Consider the following 25,357-nt stretch of genomic DNA (forward strand, 5'->3'; position numbering starts at 1 on the left):
TAGGGTTTGGCCTTCCAAAAAAGAGGAAAGAAAGAGAGGAGTTCCCATCATGGCTCAGTGGTGACAAACCCAACTAGTGTCCTTGAGGACACAGGGTCGACCCCTGGCCTCACTCAGTGGGTTAAGGATGCGGCATTGCCATTGAGCTATAGGTCACAGATGCGGCTCAGATCCCGAGTTGCTGTGGCTGTGGTGTAGGCTGGCCCCTGCAGCTCCAATTCCATTTCTTGCCTGGGAACTTCCATATGCCACAGGAGCAGCCCTCAAAAGCACAAAAAAAAAAAAAAAAAACTGTCATTGTTGACGAATTGATTGCTAGTGACGTCCACCACATATATCAGGTGTCTCTGTTACAGACTCACGCATATCTGGGAGGATAAGAGCGCAGTCACAACTGCCTAGTCTTAGCTGCACAGGGATGCATAGGAGTAAGAATGGGCCCCACAGACTGAAGTCAGGAATTGGAGATGGACAGCCATGCTGCAAGGTCAGAACTGGGACGATGATTAAAGCCACATGTGAGATAACGTTGTGGACTAGCCAGAAAGCCATGAGTCCGCATAGGAAGGCAGAGAAGAGATGAGAACCAGGATGTTTGCAGTGTTATCGGAGATAGGCCGGAACCTGGCTCTCTTACAGTCCAGCTTAAGCATCCATGTGACGTAGCTGTACTTGGTTTCCTGTCCTTAGATGGTCCAGAGATTGTTTGAGGTATCCTTTACTGAAGTAACAGCAAAATTTAGCTAAAACCTGTGGTTTATGTAACCTTCTAACCAGAGCGGTTATGTAGTGGCTGAATACTGATATCTGAAGATATAAATGCCACCAAGATTACACCAGGGTAGGGTCCTCTGGGCTTCTTGGTTACATTCATTTTGATCTCTGGGACTTCCAGAAATAACTCACTCCTAAGACAGGGACAAAGCCTGGCAAAACATTGTATTGACTTAAAAGTTAAAGATGAGTCCCCAGTTGAGCCTTGCCTATCATAGGGGGCCATGGGCCAGACTGTGGAAGGAGAGAGAACTTTTCTAAAGATGATGTTTAAACTGACATAGTATTTATAACTAAAGCTCTGCTGGGAAGAAGAATCATGTGGAACCAGAAAGTCTAAAGCCAGGAGTTCCGTTTGTGGCACAGCGGAAACAAATCCGACTAGTATCCATGAGGATTCAGGTTCAATCCCTGGCCTCACTCAGTGGGTCAGGGATCCAGCACTGCCGTGAGCTGTGGTGTAGGTGGCAGATGAAGCTCGGATCCCACGTTGCTGTGGCTGTGGTGTAGGCCAGCAGCTGCAGCTCCAATTCAACCTCTAGCCTGGGATCCTCCATGTGCCACAGGTGCGGCCCTAAAAAGCAAAAAAAAAAAGAAAAAGAAAGAAGGAAAAAGTCTAAAGCCAAAGGAAAAGATGTGTTTGGTTTGATGAGGCCTGGGAAGTTCTGCGTACAGAAGCCTTGACCAAAAAAAAAAAAAAAAAGTTATCTAGATGTCACCCCTGTATGAAGCTTTCTCTCTATTTTTTTTTTCCTTTCACCTCCACTTAGAGTAGGTACCCTTGCTCTGTGCTACCATAGTATTATCTCTAATAAGAAAATAACTCGTTCTCTCTTCTGATCTTGTATAATCCTCAGTTATTACATGTACTTTGTTAAATGGAATTTACAGGCTGTCTTTCCCACTTTTTTGAACTCCTTGAGGACAAATACCACCTCTGATTTATCTGGTGACACAGAGTAGATGCTCAGTAAAGGGAATCAGACCATCAACTTCATGGTTTGGAGGGCATGGATTTACCGGTTTTGTTTCCCTCTTGTATCCCCACTGTCTAGAATATGCCTGGCACATTTTGGGTACCAGTGAATAAATTAATATGTATTGAATTGCCCTAAGCCTTAGCAGTCTCTCCAGCCGGTAAGCTCTGAACATGTTTTTCTTTCTCAAGCCATATGCATCAACATTGCAAATTTATTCTTACAGAAGCTATCAGTATTCTATTTAAAAGGAAAAAAGGACATGGAGTTCCCGTCGTGGCGCAGTGGTTAACGAATCCGACTAGGAACCATGAGGTTGCAGGTTCGATCCCTGGCCTTGCTCAGTGGGTTAAGGATCTGGTATTGCCATGAGCTGTGGTGTAGGTAGCAGACATGTGGTGTAGGTAGCAGATCTGGCGTTGCTGTGGCTCTGGCGTAGGCTGGTGACTACAGCTCTGATTAGATCCCTGCTAGCCTGGGAACCTCTATATGCCGCTGGAAGCGGCCCTAGAAAAGACAAAAAGACAAAAAAATAAATAAATTAGTCTCTTTTGATTTGCTTACAAAGACAGAAAAGCCAGAATGCAAAAGTAGCCAAATTTTTCCTTTTGCCATGGACATAATGTTTAGACTTTCCCTGGAAGCTTATGGCCATAAGAAGGACCTGGTCATAGATCAAGGCAAAAGGCTAAAAATAACAGATTTAAGCAGAACTAATAATCATGTGTTTTTTCTTTTTTTATGATTTTTATTTTTTATATTACAGCTGGTTTACAGTGTTCTGTTAATTTTCTGCTGTACAGCCAGGTGACCCAGTCACACATCCATGTATACATTCTTTCTTCTCACATTCTCATGCTCCATCATAAGCGACTAGATACAGTTCCCAGTGCTACACAGCAGGATCTCATTGCTTATCCATTCCAAAGGCAATAGTCTGCATGTATTTTTTCAAATGTTGGATTTTTAATGCTAGTAGTAGTAGTAATAATACAGAAATGGATTTAGAGCTCATTACATTTCCAAATCAGGAACACTCTGCTTTCTATGTCCAAAACCAGGAGAAATCACTGCCAGCTGTCTGGCCCAGAGGGGTTACACTCAATTGTTCACACATTCACTCATTCATTTATTCAAATAAATATTTATTTAACACTGACTACGTGTTTACTGGTAGAGAGACAGTAAGCAGAAAATTTTAAATGCTACAGAAAGTGCTCTGGTTGCAGAAAACACAGGATACTAGTTAATATTGTAAAGTGGAAAATCATGGGCTTTAGGATAGATCTGTAGTAAGTTTCAGCTCTGCCAGTTATAAAAGCCGCGTCCATCTTGGAGTTCCCTGCTGGTTCATCAGCTTAAGGATACGGTATCGTCACTACTGTGGCTCAAGTTACTGCTGTGGCACAGTTTTGATCCCTGGCCCAGGAACTTCTGCGTGCCGAGGGTGAGGCCAAAAACAAAGCTTTGTTAGCCTTAAACAAAATAACTAACCTTTCCAATAACTAACCTTTATTTCCTCACTTATAAAATAAGGACAGTAATACCTGCCATGAGGATTGCTATCAAAATCTAAGATAATGTGTATTAATTTCCTAGCCTGGGAGTTCCTGCTGTGGCATAGTGGGTTAATCCACTGCAGCAGCTCTGGTCACTGGTTCAATCCCTGGCCCAGTGCAGTGGGTTAAAGGATCAGGCATTGCCGCAGCTGAGGCATAGGTCAAAGCTGTGGCTTGGATTGATCCCTGGCCTGGGAACATCCATGTGCCATGGATGCAGCCATTTGAAAAAAAAAGTAAGGCTAGAGGAAGTGAGACCAATTGAAAAGCAGCTGAAGGAGGAGTTTCCATTGTGGCTCGGTGGTAATGAACCCAGCTAATATCCGTGAGGACTCTGGTTCAATCCCTGCCCCAGTCAGTGGGTTAAGGATCTGGCATTGCCATGAGCTGCAGTGTAGGTTGCAGACACGGCTCGGTTCTGGTGTGGCTGTGGCTGTGGTGTAGGCTGGCAATTGTAGCTCCTATTCAACCCCTAGCCTGGGAACCTCCATATGCTGCAAGTGTGGCCCAGAAAAGACCAAGAAAAAAAAAAGCAGCGGAAGGAATCCAGGCAAATAATGACAGTGGCTTGGACTAGGCAGTGGCCGTAGAGATGGAGATAAGTTGACAGTTTCGAAAGAGATTTTAGGGGGTAAAATAAACAGTGTTTGGTGACTGGTTGTAGTGAGGAGTTGAGGACAAGAGATCACCCCATTTCTAGCTCGGGGGACTAAATGAATCTCCATATCACTAAGCAAGGTGGTCAGAGCTGGGGGCCAGGGGAGAACTATGATGGGTGGGTTCAGTTTTAGACCTCGCCTTCAAGGCACCTGTGGGTCCTCTACCTGGTGGGGTCCATCAGGCCGTTGCAGTGTCTTTATGGAGACGTCCATAAAGCAGAAAGGTCTTGACTGTGGGGCTGCCTCTGGGAATGAGCATCAAAGAAGCCAGCAAGTGATGCTCTCTCTCAGGGAGACGAATAGTATGAGAAAAACAGGCAAAAAGAAAAATCCTGAAAACAAAATATTTTAGGGGAAACAAGTCTCAGAAGTAGGAACGGATCAAGAGAGTGATGCCACAGGAAGTAAAGGAAGATGGGCCTATGAATGTGAGTCTTGAGAGATTCAAAAACGATTTTGAAAATATTGCCCGTAATTCGGAGTTCCCGTCGTGGCTCAGCAGTGATGAGCCTGACTGGGATCCATGAGGATGCGAGTTCAATCCCTGGCCTCATTCAGTGGGTTAAGGATCTGGCATTGCCATGAGCTGTGGTGTAGATCACAGACGAGGCTCGGATCCCGAGTTGCTGTGGCTGTGGTGTAGGCTGGCAGCCGTCGTTCTAACTTGATGCCTAGCCTCAGAATTTCCATGTGCCATTGTGTGTGGCCCTAAAAGGCAGTAAAATAAGATAAAAATGATCAATATTGATTTTAAATAAATAAACAAAATATTGCCCATAGTTCTACTAGTGAGATAATTGTGAACATTTCAGTGTATTTCCTTCCATTATTTTATATATTTGTATTTATACATGCATACTTGAGATTATGCTATAAAAACAACTGCTTTCTGCTTGCCTTATTCAGTATTACTTTATGAGCATTTTCCTGTGTCATAAAAAATTATTTACAGGAGTTCTCTAGTGGCCTAGTGGTTAAAGGACTCAGTGTTGTCACTGCTGTGGCTCTGGTTACTGCCATGGCTCAGGTTCAGTCCCTGGCCTAGGAACTTCTGCATGCCATGGACATGACCAAAAAAAAAAAAAAAAGGAATTTTGCCTATATGATATTCTATTACATATGTTTATTATTACTACTCCATTGTTGGATATTTGGTGGTCTCTATTTTTATAAATAACATTTAGAGGATTACCCTTTTGTTCAGAGATCCTTTTTATAACCTGATTGTTTCATTTATTCAGCAAAAAAATAATTTTTTTTGGCTGTGCCTGTTGCATGCAGAATTTCCCAGGCCAGGGAGCAAACCAAGCCACAGCAGTAACCCAAGCCACTGCAGTGACAGCACTGAGTCCTTAATCACTAGGCCACCAAGGAACTCCTATTCAGCAAGTATTTATGGAACATAATGTATTTTCCTCTGGATCGATTTATAGAAAGAGAATTACAGGGTAAAGTAATATGAATATCTTCAAACTTTTGTTATATATTGCCAATTACTTTTCAGAAAAGATTTTAGTAGTTTATACATTGTATGAGAGTAACTGTCTCAAAGCACCCTTATCAGTAATATGAATTCTTTTTTCTGTCTTTTCAGGGCCGCACCCCCAGCATATAGAAGTTCCTGGGCTAGTGTCGAATCGGAGCTGCAGCTGCCAGTCTACACCACGGCCACAGCAACACCGGATTCAAGCCGCGCCTGCAGTCTATGCTGCAGCTTGTGGCAACACCGGCTCCTTAACCCACTGATGGAGGCCAGGGATCAAACCAGAGTCCTCATGGATACTGGTCGGGTTCCTGACTGCTGAGCCACAACTGGAATTCCACATCTTGTTTTAGTATTTATTTCTTTAAAAATATTTTATATATTTTTTGAACATTTATATCTATTTCTCTATTAAGAATGTTACTCCTTTGTCCTGTTTATGGCACTTACTTTGTTTTTGTCATTTGACGGAGTTGTTTGTAGCTAGTAGTCACAGCTGCTGGTCTCCTTGGTAATTTCTTATTTCTTAGGAGCCGATCGTCTCGTGAGACGAGGCGGGTGTCTCTGGTAAGGCTGCGTGTGAGAGGGAAGGGACACAGTGAGGCTGCCGAGGCCCAGGATATTGGGTCCAGCTGCTGGTCCTTAGCCCCAAGGTCAGGATGTTCGCAGTGGTTGCCAGCGGCCTGTCCTTCTTGGCAGAGCTCTGAGCTGCTTCTTCTGCGGGCAGGAAGCGGGAAGGGTGCTTTCACCCTCCATTTTGCGGTGGCCTGATCGCCCGGCACGAGCAGAGGCAGGTGGCCCCTGGCAGGACTGCTGCAGGTACTGTCCTCAGAGGGTTGCTCATCTCCTCAAGGGCTTCTGCCCGAAGGCGCCGCGAGCCAAGACTTGCTTGCCCGCCTCTTGCGGCAACAGTTCTGTTGGGCTACAAGATGAACGGCCATGGCTCTGAAGTCCCCCAGCTGTCTGTGCTTTGTCACGTTCAAAGGGGACGGCCTTGTTTTCCACCAGAGGGGGCCAAGGAACATTTGCTGCCCACACTGGTTTGTCACATTAAAAGGGGAGAAAAAAAGCATAGAAGAAGTGTTGTTTCATTCTTATATTCATATGGAAATTTTTAATCTCCATCAAAGGCTCAGAAGAAAAAAAACCACATTGAAATTCAATACAAGAGCTTCCAGCTTACACAGAATTTTTCAAAGGTGTTTGACTTGATCCTTTAAAGGTGACACAAACCATGACCTGTGTAGCTCCAGGCTCCATAATTTTGCTTACCCTCCCCAGCCTCCGCCTGCCTTGCCCTCCTGCCTCCTCTCCTGTGTGGTCCTGCATCAGCCTGGGGAGCCTCTTGGAATGGGCCCCCCCTCCCCCGCAGCGGAAGGGGTGGGACAGAGGAAGCAGCCTTCAGGTTTATAGGGCTGCTTGTGCATTACCTCCTCTCTGGGCCACATTATCTCACCTATCAGTCTTGTAACTCATCTCTCTGTTTTCGTTCTCCTTATTCCAAGCTATTTTCACGGCTGCCATGTTGGGGACATGGCTTCCATGGTCAGTGTCAAAAAATGAGACACACGAACGGGGAGATCTCGACAAGGCTCTTTACTTCTGCAGAAGGGCGTGCGCTGAACAAAGGACCCTCCCCTGTTTATTCCTAACGCAGGGATGCACCTGTCCTCTTTGCACGGGTCAGGTCAGGGCGCACATCCTTCTCCGCTGGCTCATGTGAAACAAATTGTTACTGGGAGACAAGGGGAAGAGGAGGGGAGGTCACAGGAAGGCATTTCAGCCAAAATGGGAGCAAAATGGAGTAACCAAAAGATTTCCTTTGATAGAAAAGACAGTGCCTTACTTTCCACAACCAGAATTACCTTACTAAGAGATAAAACTGATCATGTCACTTTCCTGCTTAAAAACCTACCACTGGCTTGTCTCATTCCAGACTTTCTAGACTGCCACAGAAGGCTTTCGTTTTCATGATCTGGCTCCATTCATCTCCTTCTGCTCATCTCCATAAATCCACAGCTAAGGCTCCCGTCCACTGAATTATGAACTCTTGGAAATCAGAAACCATATGTTTTGAAGGCCTAGCACAGTGACTTGTTAAGTGCTGAATTAATTAATTAGTGATTTAAAATTCTAGGGAGTTCCTGTTGTGGCTCATTGGTAACAAACCTGACTAGTATCCATGCGGACGTGGGCTTGATCCCTGGCCTCCCTCAGTGCTTAAGGATCCAGCGTCGCCGTGAGCTGTGATGTAGGTCACAGACACAGCTCAGATCTGCCGTTGCTGTGGCTGTGGTGTAGGCTAGTAGTTGCAGCTCCGATTTGACTCCTAGCCTGGGAACTTGCATGCGCTTCAGGTGCGGCCCTAAAAAGACGAAAAATTAAATTAAAATAAAATTCTAACAACACCACAGTGTGAGAAAACTAAAAATCATATGTTAGTCTTTCATGTCCTTTGCTAAGTATAAATCGAGGCATCCTCATTATACCAAGGAGCTGGTCCCTTCTGTCCTAAGATCCCTGGTCACTTAGACCCAAAATCCTGGCTTGATGCCCTCCAGGATGCACCATGCCTCCCGGGGCCCAAAGAGGCCAAGGGAAAGAGCTCAGAGCTGTTAGCCAAGGTTGCTCACTGCTTGTATCTCAGAGGAGGAAATAAAATAGTACAGGAATTCTTTTGCCTTCTGGAAGTTCTTCTGCACATTGATCCTTGGTCTGATTTTCTTTCTGTAAGTGCTGTCCTAGACTGATCGGATTACATCAGAATAAACTGAATTTAACTTTCGTGGGAACTCTTTGATAGCCATTGGTAAATAAGCACAACAGTTATAATGTGAGGATGCCCACTCTTAAGTGGAAGGAAGGCTGAGATGTGCATGGGAAATGCTTAGTCAGTAGAATGGGCTTTAAATTTGCAGAGCTTGAATCAAATCAGGAGCATGGTACAATAGACGCTATGAGACAATGAAAGAAACTTAAAGAATGACCTAAAATGGTAAAATGTAATAATTTGCATAAAGAATAGAAGAATCAGGAGTTCCCTCATGGCTCAGTGGGTTAAGGATCTGGCGTTGGCACTGCTGTGGCTCTGGTTACAGCTGTGGTGCGGTTTGATCCTGGCCCAGAAACTTCTACCCGCCACAGGCACACACACCCCTGAAAAAGAGCAGAAGAATCACCTCCTCTGCATGAGGAATGTATATAGTCTTTGAATGGTGTTCTTCAGACTGTTAGTATTAGAAAAAGAAATTTTTTTTGGAGTTCCCGTCGTGGCGCAGTGGTTAACGAATCCGACTAGGAACCATGAGGTTGCGGGTTCGGTCCCTGCGCTTGCTCAGTGGGTTAACGATCCGGCGTTGCCGTGAGCTGTGGTGTGGGTTGCAAATGCGGCTCGGATCCCGCGTTGCTGTGGCTCTGGTGTAGGCCGGTGGCTACAGCTCCGATTCGACCCCTAGCCTGGGAACCTCCATATGCCTCGGGAGCGGCCCAAGAAATAGCAGCAACAACAACAAAAAAAGACAAAAAAAAAGAAATTTTTTTTAATCCATTACCAGAACAGATTGAAGGAGAAAAAATACAATGAGCTCCCTAGATGGAAAAAAAAATTTTTTTTGGAGTTCCCACTGTGGTGCAACAGAATCACCAGTGTCTCCGGAACACTGAGACACAGGTTCCATCCCTGGCCCAGCACAGCAGGTTAAGGGTCTGGCATTGCTCTAGCTGCAGCAGAGGTCACAACTGCAGCTCAGATCTGATCCCTGGCCTGGGAACTCTGTATGCCATGGGGTGGCCAAAAAAGGGAAGAGAAAAAAAAAAAAGTTTTTCTGATAAAATTCAGTGCCCATTCATTGATGAAAGCTCTTAGCAAGTCAGGTAGAAAAGAGAACTTCTCTAATCTGATAAAGGGTATCTACAAAACCAATAACCTGTGCCAGCTATAAAGCATGAAGCCCAGTATCTGCACCTAGAAGACAGTCAGCCAGTGGTAGCTCTGATGATGGAGTTAAAGAAATAACCAACAATTATCAGTCTAAATGGTAAACAGAGGAAATTGCTTGGTGGTCTAGGGTTAGGATTCAATACTTTCACCACCGTGGTTGGGGTTCAATCCCTCGTCTGGGAACTGAGATCCCACATCAAGCCACTGTGTGATAAAATTAAATTAAAATAAAATAGAATAAAATTTAAATAAAATTTTAAAATAAATGGTAAAAATAGAAAAATTCTCTGAGTTCCTGTCGTGGCTCAGGGGGTTAAGATTTTGACTGCAGTGGCTCGGGCTGCTACAGAGGTGCAGATTCCATCTCTGGCCCAGCCCCGTGCAGTGGGTTAGAGGATCCAGAGTTTCCTGTGGCTTGGATTCAGTCCCTGGCTCAGGAACTCCCATATGCCCAGCTATGGCCATAAAATAGCCAACAAAATTAAAAGATACCATTTATAATACTAACAAAAAATGTAAGATACTCAGGATTAATCTAACAAAAAATACGCAAGGGCTTTACAGAGATGTTTTGTTTTGTTTTGTTTTGTTTTTTGGTCTTTTTAGGGCCACACCTGCGGCATATGGCTAGGGGTCAAATTGGAGCTGTAGAGGCCGGCCCACACCATAGCCACAGCAACGCCAGATCCAAGCCGCGTCTGTGACCTACACCACAGCTCACAGCAATGCTGGATCCTTAACCCACTGAGAAAGGCCAGAGATCCAGCCTGTGTTCTCCTGGATCCTAGTCAGATTCATTTCTGCTGAGCCACGATGGGAACTCCTATAGAGAAATTTTTAAAGGTTTTTTTAAAAACAATTTTTTTCAGGAGTTCCCGTCGTGGCGCAGTGGTTAACGAATCCGGCTAGGAACCATGAGGTTGCGGGTTCGGTCGCTGCCCTTGCTCAGTGGGTTAACGATCCGGCATTGCCGTGAGCTGTGGTGTAGGTTGCAGACGCGGCTCAGATCCCGAGTTGCTGTGGCTCTGGCGTAGGCCGGTGGCTACAGCTCCGATTAGACCCCTAGCCTGGGAACCTCCATATGCCGCGGGAAGCGGCCCAAGAAATAGCAACAACAACAACAAAAAAAGACAAAAGACAAAAAAAAAAACAACTTTTTTCAAAAGACCAGAGCATTCTGCTTTCTCATGGGTCATTGCCAGTTAATAGACAGGCCCCCTGTTAAAATACACATACATGTGCACACCTAATACAAACAAGCAGGCACACGCTTTGTAGACTGGATTTTGTAAGAGACTGTTTCCTGGGAGTTCCTGTTGTAGCTCAGTGATAACGAACCCCACTAGCAACCATGAGGACGCTGGGTTCAATCCCTAGTCTTGTTCAGTGGGTTAAGGATCCAGTGTTGCTGTGAGCTGTGGTGTAGGTCGCAAACGTGGCTTGGATCTGGCATTGATGTGGCTGTGGCATAGGCCAGTGGCTGCAGCTCCAATTTGACCACTAGGCTGGGAACTTCCATGTGCCATGGGTGCGGCCCTAAAAAGACCAAAAAAAAAAAAAAAGGAAGTCAATTACAAAGGTTTAAAATCACAGCAAGGAATTAGAGGAGTTAAGAAGAAATGCAAATTGCATTTCAAAAAAAAAAAAAAAAAAAGAAGTTCCCATCGTGGCGCAGTGGTTAACAAACCTGACTAGGAACCATGAGGTGGTGGGTTCGGTCCCTACCCTTGCTCAGTGGGTTAAGGATCCGGCGTTGCCGTGAGCTGTGGTGTAGGTCGCAGACGCAGCTCGGATCCCGCGTTGCTGTGTCTCTGGCGTAGGCCGGCGGCTACAGCTCCGATTCGACCCCTAGCCTGGGAACCTCCATATGTCTCGGGAGCGGCCCCAGAAATGGCAAAAAGACAAAAAAAAAAAAAAAAAACCGTTTCTGCAAAGGTCAGGGTAAGGGATTCTCAAATCAGTATGCTACTCTCCCACCCCCAAGCTGTAGCTGATAGAGAACCTCGATCCTCTGCTTCTCCAGAGTCGCCAAATCCTTGCCATTTCTGATTTCTGTCCGCCCAGAGTGGGCATGCCGGGAAGGAATTCGGCTTTTCCTTGGATGCACAGTTTTTGATTCTAATTGGATCCCAACAGTCCGATATCTCACACTTGTCCATTCTTTCTTCCTAGGTCAATCACTTCCATCCGGAGTGAACTGATTCCATACTTAGTGAGAAAACAGTTCTCCTCAGCTTCATCACAGCAAGGACAAGAAGAGAAAGAGGAGGAGCTAAAGAAAAAGGAGCTGAAGACTTTAGGTCCGTGCTCGAGCGGGTGCGGTAGGGTAGGGTAGCAACACCTCGGAAAGAGGAAAGACCGCCGGGGCAGCCCAGCCCAGCCCAGCCCAGATGCCTGTCCTAAGGCGTGAGCCCTCGCCAGCAGGCAGGACAGGCTCGCTGACGCCACTGCCTGAGCTCTGGATGAGCTTTGCCCAAGCAGATCCTGTCCCTGCCCTCAGGGACAGGCCGATCGGGCCACAGGTCCGCTCTCTGGCTAACAGCTCTGGTCTGGCTCTGTGCCTCATTTGACCTTTTTGACTTGAAACTCTGCCCACCACCTCTCAGCTCCCTTGTTGTCTAGGCTCTGGGACACCTCCCTTCTGACTAAATTCAGCCTCTCCCAAGGCAAGAAAGATGAAGGGCTTTGCAGTGACGGCCCAGCCAAAGCCAACAGACTGTCTCCTTTCCAGTTTTCAGGGACGAGGTTGGGCTTGTTTGCTCTGATATCCTTACCCAGTCCTTGGCCCTTTCCTGGGCTCATAGTAGATATTCCAAAGAATATATTTATCAAAGGAAGACGTGGAGACGGGAGAGCATGGGCTTGGCATCTCAGCCCTGGGTTGGAAATCTCACTCTGCCTTCTATAGCTCTGTGACCTAAGGCTGCGCGCTCAGTCCTCTGAGCCCCACTTTTCTTTTCATAAAGTAGAAGATCTCAAATGGTTGTTACATGAGTGGAAAAACTGGGGCCCGGAGCCTGTGCTACTCCTCTCATAAGACCACGACCTGATATACTAGAAACTGGCGGCACAAAGTCCCCGTGACCGGTCGCTAAAGCCTGGACACTTGCTTGTGTCACTTCATGGGGTACAGGAGTCTCTCTTTTATTTTCCCTCGTTGTGCTTGCATATCAGTCAGACTTCCTCGTAAGACCTCTTTTTAAGCAGTTGTGTATCATCCAGTATTACAGACGTACAGAAAAGCTACTTCCTCTTTTAGTTTGACTTAGTCTTCCAGGTTTTAGTGGGATTTCCCCCTGGTCCACACTGCAGGGGTGTGTTCCGGAGGAAGAGGTGTGAGCCGTACCCTCTTTCCAAACTTGACGGGGTCTGTCTCCATCTCTATCCTCTCTCTCACGTGCATGCTCGGTTTGGGTGTTCTAAAGATATTTACAGCTTTATAAAAGAAGTCGGTGCGCTGACCTTTGCTCTCCACGACGCCTGCTGGAATGCCTGTCGAGGAGACAGCCGGGAAGACTTGTCCAAATCACAGGTGCGCTGCTATGTCCACATCATGAAAGAGGGGCTCTGCTCTCGAGTGGGCACCCTAGGACTCTACATGGAAGCAAACAGACAGGTGAGAGGATGGGTTTAGAAGAGGGACTGTGGGGGTTCCTGTCCCAGGAGGAGCCCTAGCCTTTTGTCTTATTCCTTCATTAGGTTGACACTGACTTGCTCAGATCCCCTCTCATTCCTAATGTTGAGCAAGACCCGGCATGTCGGGGGAAACCACTGGGGTACCCAAATACAGAAAAGGGGGACGTGCGGGGCCTGGTCCATAGTGGCAGAGCCTCTGTGGCTCCAGGGAAAAGCCAAGATTTCTAGGAAGGCTTCACTTCAGGCCTCTGGGTTCAACAGCTTTCTCCTATTCTGCTGCGCATGGGGGTATCTCTACAGCACCTCATAAACAAGCAGATAAATACTGTGTGATCACTGCTGCGATGAGGTCAACACGGCAGCCAGAGGAGGCTTTTCGAGGAAGGTGAGGGAACGGAGTATAGAGTAGCCCGCTGGCAAACCGTCAAGGAGAGAATGTCTGTAAGAGCGATGTGTCTGGAAAACGGCTTTGGAGAGTGAGGCATCTTGCTAACGCCTCCTTTTAACTCTGAGGTTTGTGAGATACGGAGAATGAGTAGCTTCTGTTGAAGGAGAAGCAGTGCCCTAAAAGAGACAGGCCAGGTTTTAGTGAAGGCAGGGGGTGAAGAGGGGGACAGGGCTGAGGCTGAGGGTGTGCAGGAGAGGAAGGGAAAACGCGGATTGGGGTTGAATCCCTGAAGAAAACCAGACTCAGCCATCTTCCGGACTCACACCACGTGGTAGATGTAGTCCCAGCCCCAGACGTCAAGCTGGCCTCCACCTGGATGGGTTATAGATCCAAGGGAATCCGAGCCAGAAGGTTTATAGAAATCACAACCAGCCCATGTTTACCCGGGGCAGACCTGGCTCATTAGCCCTACCTTAGAATCAAAGCTATCTGCTTAATTTGATTTTTAGTTTCTTTCTTCAGTTCTGTGATTAGAGTCTGGCTGGCTGGTCTGAAAGCAAGTCCATGGAGAGCCTGAGGTCAGAGAAGTAGCCTCTGAAGTGCCAGCTGGGGCTGTGCAGCAGACAGGCCCAAATGACCTTGGCTGAAGTGTAATAGAGGAGATCCCAGCGATAAGGACTGAGGGATCAGCCTTCATGGTGCCAGGGTAGCCAGTATGGCAAGACCTCCCCCAGCTAGTGTGGCTGCCACACACACGCTCAGACCAGCACTCGCCCATGCTGGAGAATCACGGGTAGACACACTGTCTGCGCCTTCCTAGCAGGTCTGGAGCTAAAACTCTCCGTACCCATAACCTCTTCAGTTTCCTCGTACTGGAAAGAGGACCGTGTGAGTTTCCCCTCAACGTTTTCTTTTGGCTGGCGAGGAGCCTGGATGCCTTCTCAGGGTCTGTCCTCATTGTGGAGTTGTCTGCCACGGCTACCATCCTCACCTTGGGCATGGCCACAGTGGTCTAGGAAGTGAGCAGGGGCCTAGGCTGAGCGTGGCCAGGCCGCAGGATGCTCCTTGCTCCCTTTGGGCCTCCTCTCTCCAGTGCTGCCTGGGTATCTCAAAGGCTTGTCTCGGAGTTCCCGTCATGGCGCAGTGGTTAACGAGTCCGACTAGGAACCATGAGGTTGCGGGTTCGGTCCCTGCCCTTGCTCAGTGGGTTAACGATCCGGCGTTGCCGTGAGCTGTGGTGTAGGTTGCAGACGTGGCTCGGATCCCACATTGCTGTGGCTCTGGCGTAGGCCGGTGGCTACAGCTCCGATTCGACCCCTAGCCTGGGAACCTCCATATGCCACGGGAGCGGCCCAAAGAAATAGCAAAAAGACAAAAAAAAAAAAAAAAAGGCTTCTCTCAGCCTCCCAGCTGAAGGACACAGCACTGCTTTCAGGGAGGAGATGCTCGGCGAGGAGACGGAGGGTAACTGCAGAAGCTGTTGCATTAACAGTCCTTGTCCTGGCAGAGACACATCGGCCTCCTGCTCTGCCTCAGCCAGGCAAGAAGCTGTGGCCAAAAACTCCCCACATCTCAGACGAGACACTGGGTTCTACCTCAGTCCTACCTAAGGTGCTTTCAGGTCTTTTCCAGTCTTACTTTAGTGACCAAAACTCTTTCTTCAAGGTGTCCAAATTGCTACCTGTTATCTGTCCAGAAGAATCACTGGTGCATCCATCAGCCCAGATTGTCAGCAAACACCTGGTAAGTGCTAGCATGGGCAGGGCAGATATGGGACCGCCTCTGGGCACATTGAAGCTTGTCTTTGAGAAGCTGGATTGAGGCTCTAAAGCCCTGAGCCCCACTGGCCCCAGGGAAATCCTACCTTAGTTCTCTGGTTATAATATCTTACCTTCTAGCCCAGGCGCTCAAGAAGACTGCCTGGACGGATGCTGAGCCCAGCGACACAAACCCTGTAAGGGAGGTCCGTTGTCGTCCTGGGACTCCGACTCAGGAGCTTCCCATCTCCCTCCCTCTTCTTGCCCTGATTTGAGCACTCTCTTCGAGAGAGCACATGTATATACACAAGTGCATGAGTATGGAAGTTTGATTTGTCTCAGAGATATTATGTGACCTTTCGGCCCTGAGGAAGGCTGGTGATGATCCCCCCCGCTAACGTGTCTCTCGGGGAAGCTCCCGTTAGACTCCAGCTCAGGGGATCTGGAAGGCTGGTTGGCAGTTGAGTGAGACGAGTGAACAGAGTTTTCCATTTGCCTTTTGCAGATTGGAGCTGACAGCCTCATTGGGCCAGATACACAGGTTGGCGAGAAGTCCTCCATTAAGCGCTCGGTCATTGGGTCATCCTGTGTCATAAGAGATAGAGTGACTGTCACCAACAGCCTTCTCATGAACTCAGTCACCGTGGAGGAAGGGTAGGTTTCCCCTTGAACCCACATGAGGCAAAGCCCCTGGTACCCCTGGGAGGCTCTGGGAGCCAGTCCAGCCTAGGAAAGGGATCGGCTTGGGGAGGGAATAAAGGGAGAAGGATGAGGGAAGGCATAGTGCCTGGGCCTTGGGTTTGGCGCCATAACAATGTGGTCTGTGAAGGCATTTCCAGTGGTGTTCTCACACTCGCGGCAATCGTAGTCCTGGGAGAAGCTGCCTCCCCTTGCTTTGACATAAACTTGATGGGAGGGCCACAGTCGTGAGCCGCTGGCAGGGCTGGAAGACGCTGCACCAAGGTCTAAAGGTTCCTTTCCCTGTCTCAGCATCTCAGGACAGCCCTGAGGCAAGCAGACGCCTGGGAGGAGTGGACATACAAAGCCACACTGTGTTTTTGAGGGAGAGCGAGCATCTCTGTTACAAGTTATAGAGAATATTCCTTTATTTTAACACACTTTATTTTTATTTTACTTTTTTTTAATTTTTACATTTATTTTTATTCTTAATTGATGTATATTTGATTTACATTAAGACACTTTAGAATGCCCTAAAATCTTGGGTTTTGAACAGCCTGAACTTAGAGTAGAAGACTTTAATGATGCTTAATAAGATTCTTTCTCCATATGGACCTCAGGTCTTTCCTTGTTTAAAATGAAAGTGTTAGTGGTGAAAGGAAGGATATTTTCAGACTTTTTAGAAAGGAAACTTTTTCTTAAATAAATCTTATGCAGGGAGTTCCCATCCTGGCTCAGTGGTTAACGAATCCGACTAGGAACCATGAGGTTGCGGGTTCGGTCCCTGCCCTTGCTCAGTGGGTTAAGGATCCAGCATTGCCATGAGCTGTGGTGTAGGTCTCAGACGAGGCTCGGATCCCGCGTTGCTGTGGCTCTGCTGTAGGCTGGCGGCTACAGCTCTGATTAGACCCCTAGCCTGGGAACCTCCATGTATCGCGGGAGCGGCCCAAGAAATGGCAAAAAAGACCAAAATAAATAAATAAATAAATCTTATGCAGGAAAAAAATATGAAAAAAATATATATATACACATGCACACATATGTATATATATATAATATATAGATAACTCAGTCACCTTGCTATACACCAGAAACTAACACAGCATTGTAAACCAACTGTACTGCAATTGAAAAAAAGAAAAGACAAATCTTAGAGTTCCCTTGTGGCATAGCAGGTTAAGTATCCAGTGGTATTACTGCAGCAGCTCAGGTCGCTGCTGTGGCATGGGTTCAATCCCTGGCACGGGAACTTCCATATGCTGCAGGTGTGGCCAAAAAAAAAGGGGAGGGGGAGATAAATCTTATGCGGTAACTCATTATTTAAAACTGATAAAAGTACAAGTGTTTGGAATACAACAGGAAAGGGGCACTACTTATTCATCCTGTAGGGTATAAAAACTGATCTGTAAGGCAGATTTTAAAAGCCACTAGGCTAGATCAGCCTGAGATTGATTCCAGCTCTGACATCGATTGATTTCTCTGTCCAGGAAGCTGATAGGCAAGAAGGACAGGAAAAGACCAAGGCCAGGAAAAGCAGCGCTGCCTCTCACAGCTGCCCTCGAGGGATTCATTTAAGGGAGGCATTTTGGGGAGGGATGCTACATCGGGATAAAGCTAAAGGTTAAGCCTTTGCTGTTTAGGAAGAGTAGACAGTAGACAAGAAGGAGGGAAGAGGTACCATAATTTAAAAAAAGAAGGAAGGTGTTCCCTCGTGGTACAATGGGTTAAAGATCTGGCATTGTCACTGCTGTGGCTCAGGTCACTGCTATGGCACAGGCTTGATCCCTGGCCTGAGAACTCCACATGCCATGGGCACGATCAAAACGAACAAACAAAAAACCAGAGAAGTTGGAGACCATGGGGATATTGGCCACCAAGAGCTGTCCTCCCCCTGAAAGCCCACGTCTTGACGACTCCCAGAAGCCAGGGAAACAGACCTAAAGCTTTCAGTCAGGGCTTTGGAAGAATCTTTTCTGGAGAATCCGCCAGCTCAAGAAGAAGAACCTGAATTTGTTTACAGGAGACCATCAATTTCTATTGGCCCAATCAAATCACCCTTTGGTGAAAATTATGGATGACAAATTTCATTCATGTGCTTCTTTACTCTCTTTTTCCTTTTTTTTTTTTTAGGACTACACGTGCTGCATATGAAGTTCCTAGGGGTAGAATTGGAACTGCAATTGCCAGCCTACACCACAGCTACAGCAATGCCAGATCTGAGCCGCATCTGCGACCTATCCCACAGCTCACGACAATGCTGGACCCTTAACCCACTGAGCGAGGCCAGGGGTTGAACCCGCATCCTCCTGGATACTAGTTGGGTTTGTTTCTGCTGAACCACAGTGGGAACTCCTATTCATGTACTTCTTTAGAATCCTCTCCTAGGAGCTCCCACTGTTGCTCAGTGGTGACGAACCCGACTAGGATCCATGAGGATGCAGCTCAGTCCCTGACCTCGCTCAGTGGGTTAAGGATCCGGCATTGCCGTGAGCTGTGGTGTATGCTGCAGATGCAGGTCAGATTCTGAATGGCTGCGGCTGTGGTCTAGGCCGGCAGCTATAGCTCCGATTCAACCCCTACCCTGGGAACCTCCCTTTGCCGCATGTGCAGCCCTAAAAAGCAGAAACAAAACAGAAAACAAAAAAAGAGAATCCTCTCCTAAATATGAAGAGGTGATCAAAGATTATCAGTGATCTAAAGAAAGCCTCTATGAATAAGTTTTAATTTTTTTTTTAAATAAAGCCTCTATCAAGAAAGAGACCAAATCAAACAAATAGAAAAAAGCAACTTAGAAAGAGACAGAGGAGCGAAAGACAAATACCACATGATGTCACGTACATGTGGAGTCTAAAATACGGCACAAATGATCCTGTCTCCAAAGTAGACACAGATCCCAAAGGACATGGAGGCGGGCTTATGGCTGCCGGGGAGGGGGATGAAGTGGGATGGATGGGAGTTTGGGGTCGGTAGATGCAAAATGTTACATTTAGAATGGATAAGCAGTGAGGTCCTACTGTGCAGCACAGGGAACTATATCCCATCTCTTGGGATGAAACATGATGGAAGATGGTATGAGAAAAAGAATGTAAGGAGTTCCCGTTGTGGCGCAGCAGAAACAAATCCGACTGGGAACCATGAGGTTGCAGGTTCGATCCCTGGCCTCGCTCAGTGGGTTAAGGATCCGCCATTTCCGAAAGCTGTGGTGAGGTCGAAGACTCAGCTCAGATCTAACATTACTGTGGCTCTGGCGTAGGCTGGCAGCTGTAGTTCCAATTAGACCCCTAGCCTGGAAATCTCCATATGCCACAGGTGCGGCCCTAAAAAGACAAAAAATTAAAAAAATATTTAAAAAGAGAAAAAGAATGTATATATTTATGTGACTTGGTCCCTGTGCTATACAGCAGAAATTGACACAACACTGTAAATCAACTATACTCAACTAAAAAAAGGGAGGGAAGAGTTCCCTGATGGCTCAGTGGGTAAGGATCCAGCATTGTCACTGCTGTGGCACGGATTCATTCTCTATCCAGGGAACTTCCACATGCTACAGGCACAGCCAAAAAAAAGAGAGAAAGACGGAGACGCTACAGGTAGAGAAAAATACTTTCAAACAACCTGTCATTTTAAAGAACAAAAAACAAACTCTAGGAAATTTAAAATATGATAACAAGAAGGAACACCTCAATAAAAGAATATAAATTTGAAATTTCCCAGAAAGTAGACCAAAAAGACAAAGAGAATATAAAAGAGAAATGATAGAATATGAGAGAACTAGTCCAGGATGTCCAACATCCAAAGAGGAGTTCCATAAAAAGAGAGTAGAGAAATTACTTAGGAAACTGGTGTTCCCTTTGTGGTGCAGCAGAAACGAATCCGACTAGTAACATGACGTTGCAAGTTCGATCCCTGGCCTCTCTCAGTGGGTTAAGGATCTGGTGTTGCCGGGAGCTGTGGTGTAGGTCACAGACTTGGCTCGGATCGCACGTTGCTGTGGCTGTGGCCAGCAGCTACAGCTCCGATTAGACCCCTGGCCTGGGAACCTTCATATGCTGGGGGTGCGGCCCTAAAAAGCAAAAAAAAGAAAGAAAGTAAAAAGGAACTGGAGTTCCCTTTGTGGCACAGCAAAACGAATCCAACTAGTAACATGACATTGCAAGTTCGATCCCTGGCCTCACTCAGTGGGTTAAGGATCCTCTGTGGCTGTGGGCTGGCAGCTCTAGCTCTGATTTGACACCTAGCCTAGGAACCTCCATATGCTGCGAGTGTGGCCCTAAAAAGCAAAAAAAAAAAAGAAAAAAGAAAGAAAGAAATAATATAAGGAAATGTTCCAGAATTGAAAGATAGGAATTTACAGAATGAAAGGACCTGCTAAGGGCCCAGCACAATGGTAAAAATAAACCCACATCAAAAACAAAAAAACCCACATCATTGTGAAATTTCAGAATGTCAGAGACAAAGCATGCTACAAGCTTACAAAGAGAAATGAATAGGCCATGCACAACTAATCAGGAGCCAGAATGGGCTTATCAGGAGCAGCAATGAAAATTAGAAGATATTAGAACGATACCTTCAAAATTCTGAAGGAAAATTAGTATCAACTTAGAATTCTATACTCAAACTAAGTATTAATCAAGTATGGCAGTAGAATAAAGACATTTTCAGGCATGAAAAGGTGTGTTCCATGAAAATGAAAAGTAAACGAAAAGGAAATAGCAAGTAAGAGAGCCAAGTCAGAAAAGGCAAAAAGGGAATCCATGGCACGATAGCAAAGGCAGATCCAAGGATGACAGCCATGCATGAAGCATAAAGGGAGCAGATGGTCCAGAATGGAATCCAGGAAACATTAATCAGAAAGATGAAACTGATAAAATGCCAGATACATATAAACATCTTGAAAGATGTAGGCAACCAGCTGAAAGTTGGGTTTTAATTATTAATAACATAGAACACTATCTAACAAAAACAAAACAATTATTAACTGTTGGTTTTGGTTTTGATTTTTTTAAGTTGTGGAATTTCCTTTGTGGCTCGGCTGTTAATGAACCCGACTAGGATCCATTAGGACATGGGTTCAATCCCTGGCCTCGGTCAGTGGATTAAGGATCTAGAGTTACCGAGAGCTGTGGTGTAGGCCAGCAGCTGTAACTCCGATTCGACCCCTAGCCTGGGAACTTCCATATGCCCTGGGTGTGGCCCTAAGAAACAAAAAAATAAAATAAAAGTTGTGTAAGAAAGGAAAAGGCATCGCAGTTTGCTGTTTCTCAACTATGAATTAGAAATTACAGGAGTTCCCTTTGTGGCTCAGCAGTTATCAAAACCGACCAGGATCCATGAGGATGCAGGTTTAATCCCTGGCCTCGTTCAGTGGGTTGAGGATCCAGCATTCCATGAGCTGTGGTGTAAGTTGCAGACGAGGCTCAGATCTTGTGTGGCAGTGGCTGTGATGTAGGCTGGCAGCTATAGGTCCAATTTGACCCCTAACCTGGGAACCTTCACATGCCACACTTTTAACCCTAAAAAAGGCGAGAGAGAGAGAAAGAGAGAGAGAGAGAGAGAGAGAGAGAGATTGGGAGGGAGGGAGGGAGGGAGGGGAAAGAAAGAAAGAGAGATCGGGTCGTAGGGAGCTTGGGCTTATCAGACACAACTTAGAATAGATTTACAAGGAGATCCTGCTGAGTAGCATTGAGAACTATGTCTAGATACTCATGTTGCAACAGAACAAAGGGTGGGGGAAAAAAATGTAATGTATACATGTAAGGATAACTTGATCCCCTTGCTGTACAATGGGAAAATAAAATTTAAAAAAAATCTGGGAGTTCCCGTCGTGGCACAGTGGTTAATGAATCCGACTAGGAACCATGGGGTTTCGGGTTCGATCTCTGGCCTTGCTCTTTGGGTTAAGGATCCTGCATTGCTGCGGCGCTGGCGTAGGCTGGTGGCTACAGCTCTGATTAGACTCCTAGCCTGGGAACTTCCATGTGCTGTGAGAGCGGAACTAGAAAAGGTTAAAAAAAAAAAAAAAATCTGATCTACAAAAAAAAAAAAAAGAGAGAGAGGAGAGAGAGAGAGAGAGAAAGAAAGAAAAAGAAAGAAAGAAAGAAAGAAAGAAAGAAAGAAAGAAAGAAAGAAAGGTGACTTATGTAGTCATAATAAACATTGATCATTGACCCAAATTATGCTGTAACTATACTGAAAGAATGAAGGGCAGAAAGGGAAAAAGGGAGCGGCGGGAGGAGAAAGGAGAGCTAACACCTTATCTTCCATAGTGAGGAAGATGCCTAAAACTGAAAAATCGGAGAGTAGTAATATTTGTTATTATCTATAGACAGGGGAGTAAATACTGAAATACTCAGCAAAAATAAGTCAAAGGCTTGCCTCTGGGAGGAAGGAAGTGAGTAGAGGGGTCAGGAGACTACTATTTTTTTTAATTTTTTTTTTATGTAATGACTTATTTTTTTCAGTATGGCTGGTTTACAGTGTTCTGTCAATTTCTACTGTACAGCATGGTGACCCAGTCACACATGTATAGATTCTTTTCTCACGTTATCATGCTCCGTCCTAAGTGACTAGACATAGTTCCCAGTGCTGCACAGCAGGATCGCATTGCCTATCCATTCCAAAGGCAACAGCCTGCACCTATGAACCCCAAGCTCCCCATCTATCCCACTCCATCCCCCTCAGCAACCACAAGTCTGCTCTCCAAGTCCATGATTTTCTTTTCTGGGGAAAGGTTCATTTGTGCTGTATATTAGATTCCAGTTATAAATGATGTCATGTGGTATTTCTTTCTCTTCCTGACTTATTTCACTCAGTATAAGAGTCTCTAGTTCCATCCATGTTGCTGAAAATGGCATTGTTTTATTCTTTTTATGGCTGAGTAGTATCCCCTGTGTATATATACCACATCTTCCCTTTTTTTTGGTCTTTTTTTTTTTTCTTTTTAGGGCCGCACCCACAACATATGGAGGTTCCCAGCCTAGGCGTCTAATCAGAGCTGTCGCTGCTGGCCTACACCACAGCCACAGTAACGCCAGATCCAAGCCACGTCTGCAACCTACACCACATCTCACAGCAACGCAAGATCCTTAACCTACTGAGTGAGGCCAGAAATCGAACCTGCAACCTCATGGTTCCTAGTTGGATTCGTTTCTTCTACGCCACGACAGGAGCTCCGATACCACATCTTCCTAATCCAGTCATCTGTCATGGGCATTTGGGTTGTTTCCATGTCTTGGCTGTTGTGAATAGGCTTAGGGTTAGGGTTAGTGCTACAGTGAACACGCGGGTGCATGTGTCTTTTTCAAGGAAAGTTTTGTCTGGATAGATGCCCAAGAGTAGCATTGCTGTGTCATGTGGTAGTTCTATGTAGAGATTTCTAAGGTGCCTCCGTACCGTTTTCCATGGTGGTGTACCAGTTTACATTCCCACCAACAGTGCAGGAGGGTTCTCTTTTCTCCACACCCCCTCCAGCATTTGTTATTTGTGGACTTTTTAATGATGGCCATTCTGACTGATATGAGGTGGTATCTCGTGGTAGTTTTGATTTGCATTTCTCTAATAACCAGGGATGTTGAGCATTTTTTCATGTGCTTGTTGGCCGTCTGTATATCTTCCTTGGAGAGATGTCTATTCAGGTCTTTTGCCCCTTTTTCCATTGGGTTGTTGGCATTTTTGCTCTTGAGGTGTATAAGTTGTTTGTATATTCTAGCGATTAAGCCCTTGTCAGTTGCATCATTTGAAACTATTTTCTCCCATTCTGTAAGTTGTCTTTTTGTTTTCTTTTGGGTTTCCTTTGCTGTGCAAAAGCTTTTCAGTTTGATGAGGTCCCATGGGTTTATTTTTGCTCTAATTTCTATTGCTTTGGGAGACTGACCTGAGAAAACATTTGGAAGGTTGGTGTCAGAGAATGTTTTGCCTGTGTTCTCTTCCAGGAGTTTGATGGTGTCTTGTCTTATATTTACGTCTTCAAGCCATTTTGGGTTTAGTTTCATGCATGGTGTGAGGGTGTGTTCCAGTTTCACTGAGTTGCATGCAGCTGTCCAGGTTTCCCAGCACTGCTTGCTGAAAAGACTGTCTTCTCCCCATTTTATGTTCTTGCCTCCTTTGTTGAAGATTAATTGACCATAGGTGTCTGGGTTTATTTCTGGGTTCTCTATATTCTGTTCCGTTGGTCTCTCTGTGTGTTGTGGTACCAGGACCGCCCTGTCTTGATCACCATGACTTTGTGATATTGCCTGAGGTCTGGGAGAGTGATGCCTCCTGATTGGTGTTTGTTCCTCAGGACTGCTTTGGCAATTCTGGGTCTTTTGTGGTTCCATATGAATTTTTGGATTGTTTGTTCTAATTCTGTGAAAACTATCATGGGTAATTTGATAGGGGATGCTTGAATCTGTAGATTGCTTTGGGTAGTATGGCCATTTTTTTTTTTTTTGGTCTTTTTGCCATTTCTTGGGCCGCTCCCGCGGCATATGGAGGTTCCCAGGCTAGGGGTTGAATCGGAGCTGTAGCCACCGGCCTACGCCAGAGCCACAGCAACGCGGGATCTGAGCCGAGTCTGCGACCTACACCACAGCTCACGGCAACGCCGGATCGTTAACCCACTGAGCAAGGGCAGGGACCGAACCCGCAACCTCATGGTTCCTAGTCGGATTCGTTAACCACTGCGCCACGACGGGAACTCCATTATGGCCATTTTTACAATATTAGTTTTTCTGACCCATGAGCATGGAATATCTTTGTATCTTCTTTAATTTCCTTGATTAATGTTTTATAGTTCTCAGCATATAAGTCTTTCACTTCCTTGGTCAGGTTTTTTCCCAGGTATTTGATTATTTGGGGGTGCAATTTTAAAAGATACTGTATTTTTTATTCCTTTTCTAATATTTCATTGTTAGTATACAGAAATGCGACTGATTTCTGAATGTTAATCTTATATCCTGCTACTTTGCTGAATTTGTTGATCAGTTCAACTAGTTTTTGAGTTGAGTCTTTAGGGTTTTCTTTTTTTTTTTTTGCCTTTCATCTTTTTTTTAGGGCCACACCCACGGCATATGGAGGTTCCCAGGCTAGGCATCTAATCAGAGCTGTTGCTGCTGGCCTACACCACAGCTCATGGCAATGCCAGATCCTTAACCCACTGAGTGAAGCCAGGGATCAAACCCGAAACCTCATGGTTCCTAGTCAGAATCATTTCCGTTGCACCACGACGGGAACTCTTAGGGTTTTCTATATATCAGGTCATGTCATCTGCATACAGTGACAGTTTTACCTCTTCTCTTCCTATTTGGATGCCTTTTATTTCTTTTGTTTGTCTAATTGCTGTGGCTGGGACTTCCAATACTATGTTGAATAACAGTGGTGAGAGTGGGCATCCTTGTCTTGTTCCAGATTTTAGTGGGAAGGCTCTCAGCTTTTCTCCATTGAGTATTATATTTGTCATAAATGGCTTTAATTATGTTAAGGTATATTCCCTCTGTACCCACTTTGGTAAGAGTTTTGATCATGAA

At 45.8% G+C, this 25,357-nt stretch overlaps 1 protein-coding gene across 1 annotated transcript in view; it reads left to right on the forward strand.

The window, feature by feature from the left end:
* Positions 1-25,357, forward strand: part of EIF2B3 (eukaryotic translation initiation factor 2B subunit gamma) — a 136,019-nt gene that overhangs the window by 93,455 nt on the left and 17,207 nt on the right. The window contains exons 7-10 of the mRNA XM_047789267.1: positions 11,565-11,692; positions 12,818-13,008; positions 15,082-15,159; positions 15,679-15,827. Of these exons, the coding sequence (XP_047645223.1) occupies positions 11,565-11,692; positions 12,818-13,008; positions 15,082-15,159; positions 15,679-15,827 (546 nt within the window). The remainder of the gene's footprint in view (positions 1-11,564; positions 11,693-12,817; positions 13,009-15,081; positions 15,160-15,678; positions 15,828-25,357) is intronic.

Source organism: Phacochoerus africanus, chromosome 8 (assembly GCF_016906955.1).
Source record: "Phacochoerus africanus isolate WHEZ1 chromosome 8, ROS_Pafr_v1, whole genome shotgun sequence".
NCBI lineage: Eukaryota > Metazoa > Chordata > Mammalia > Artiodactyla > Suidae > Phacochoerus > Phacochoerus africanus.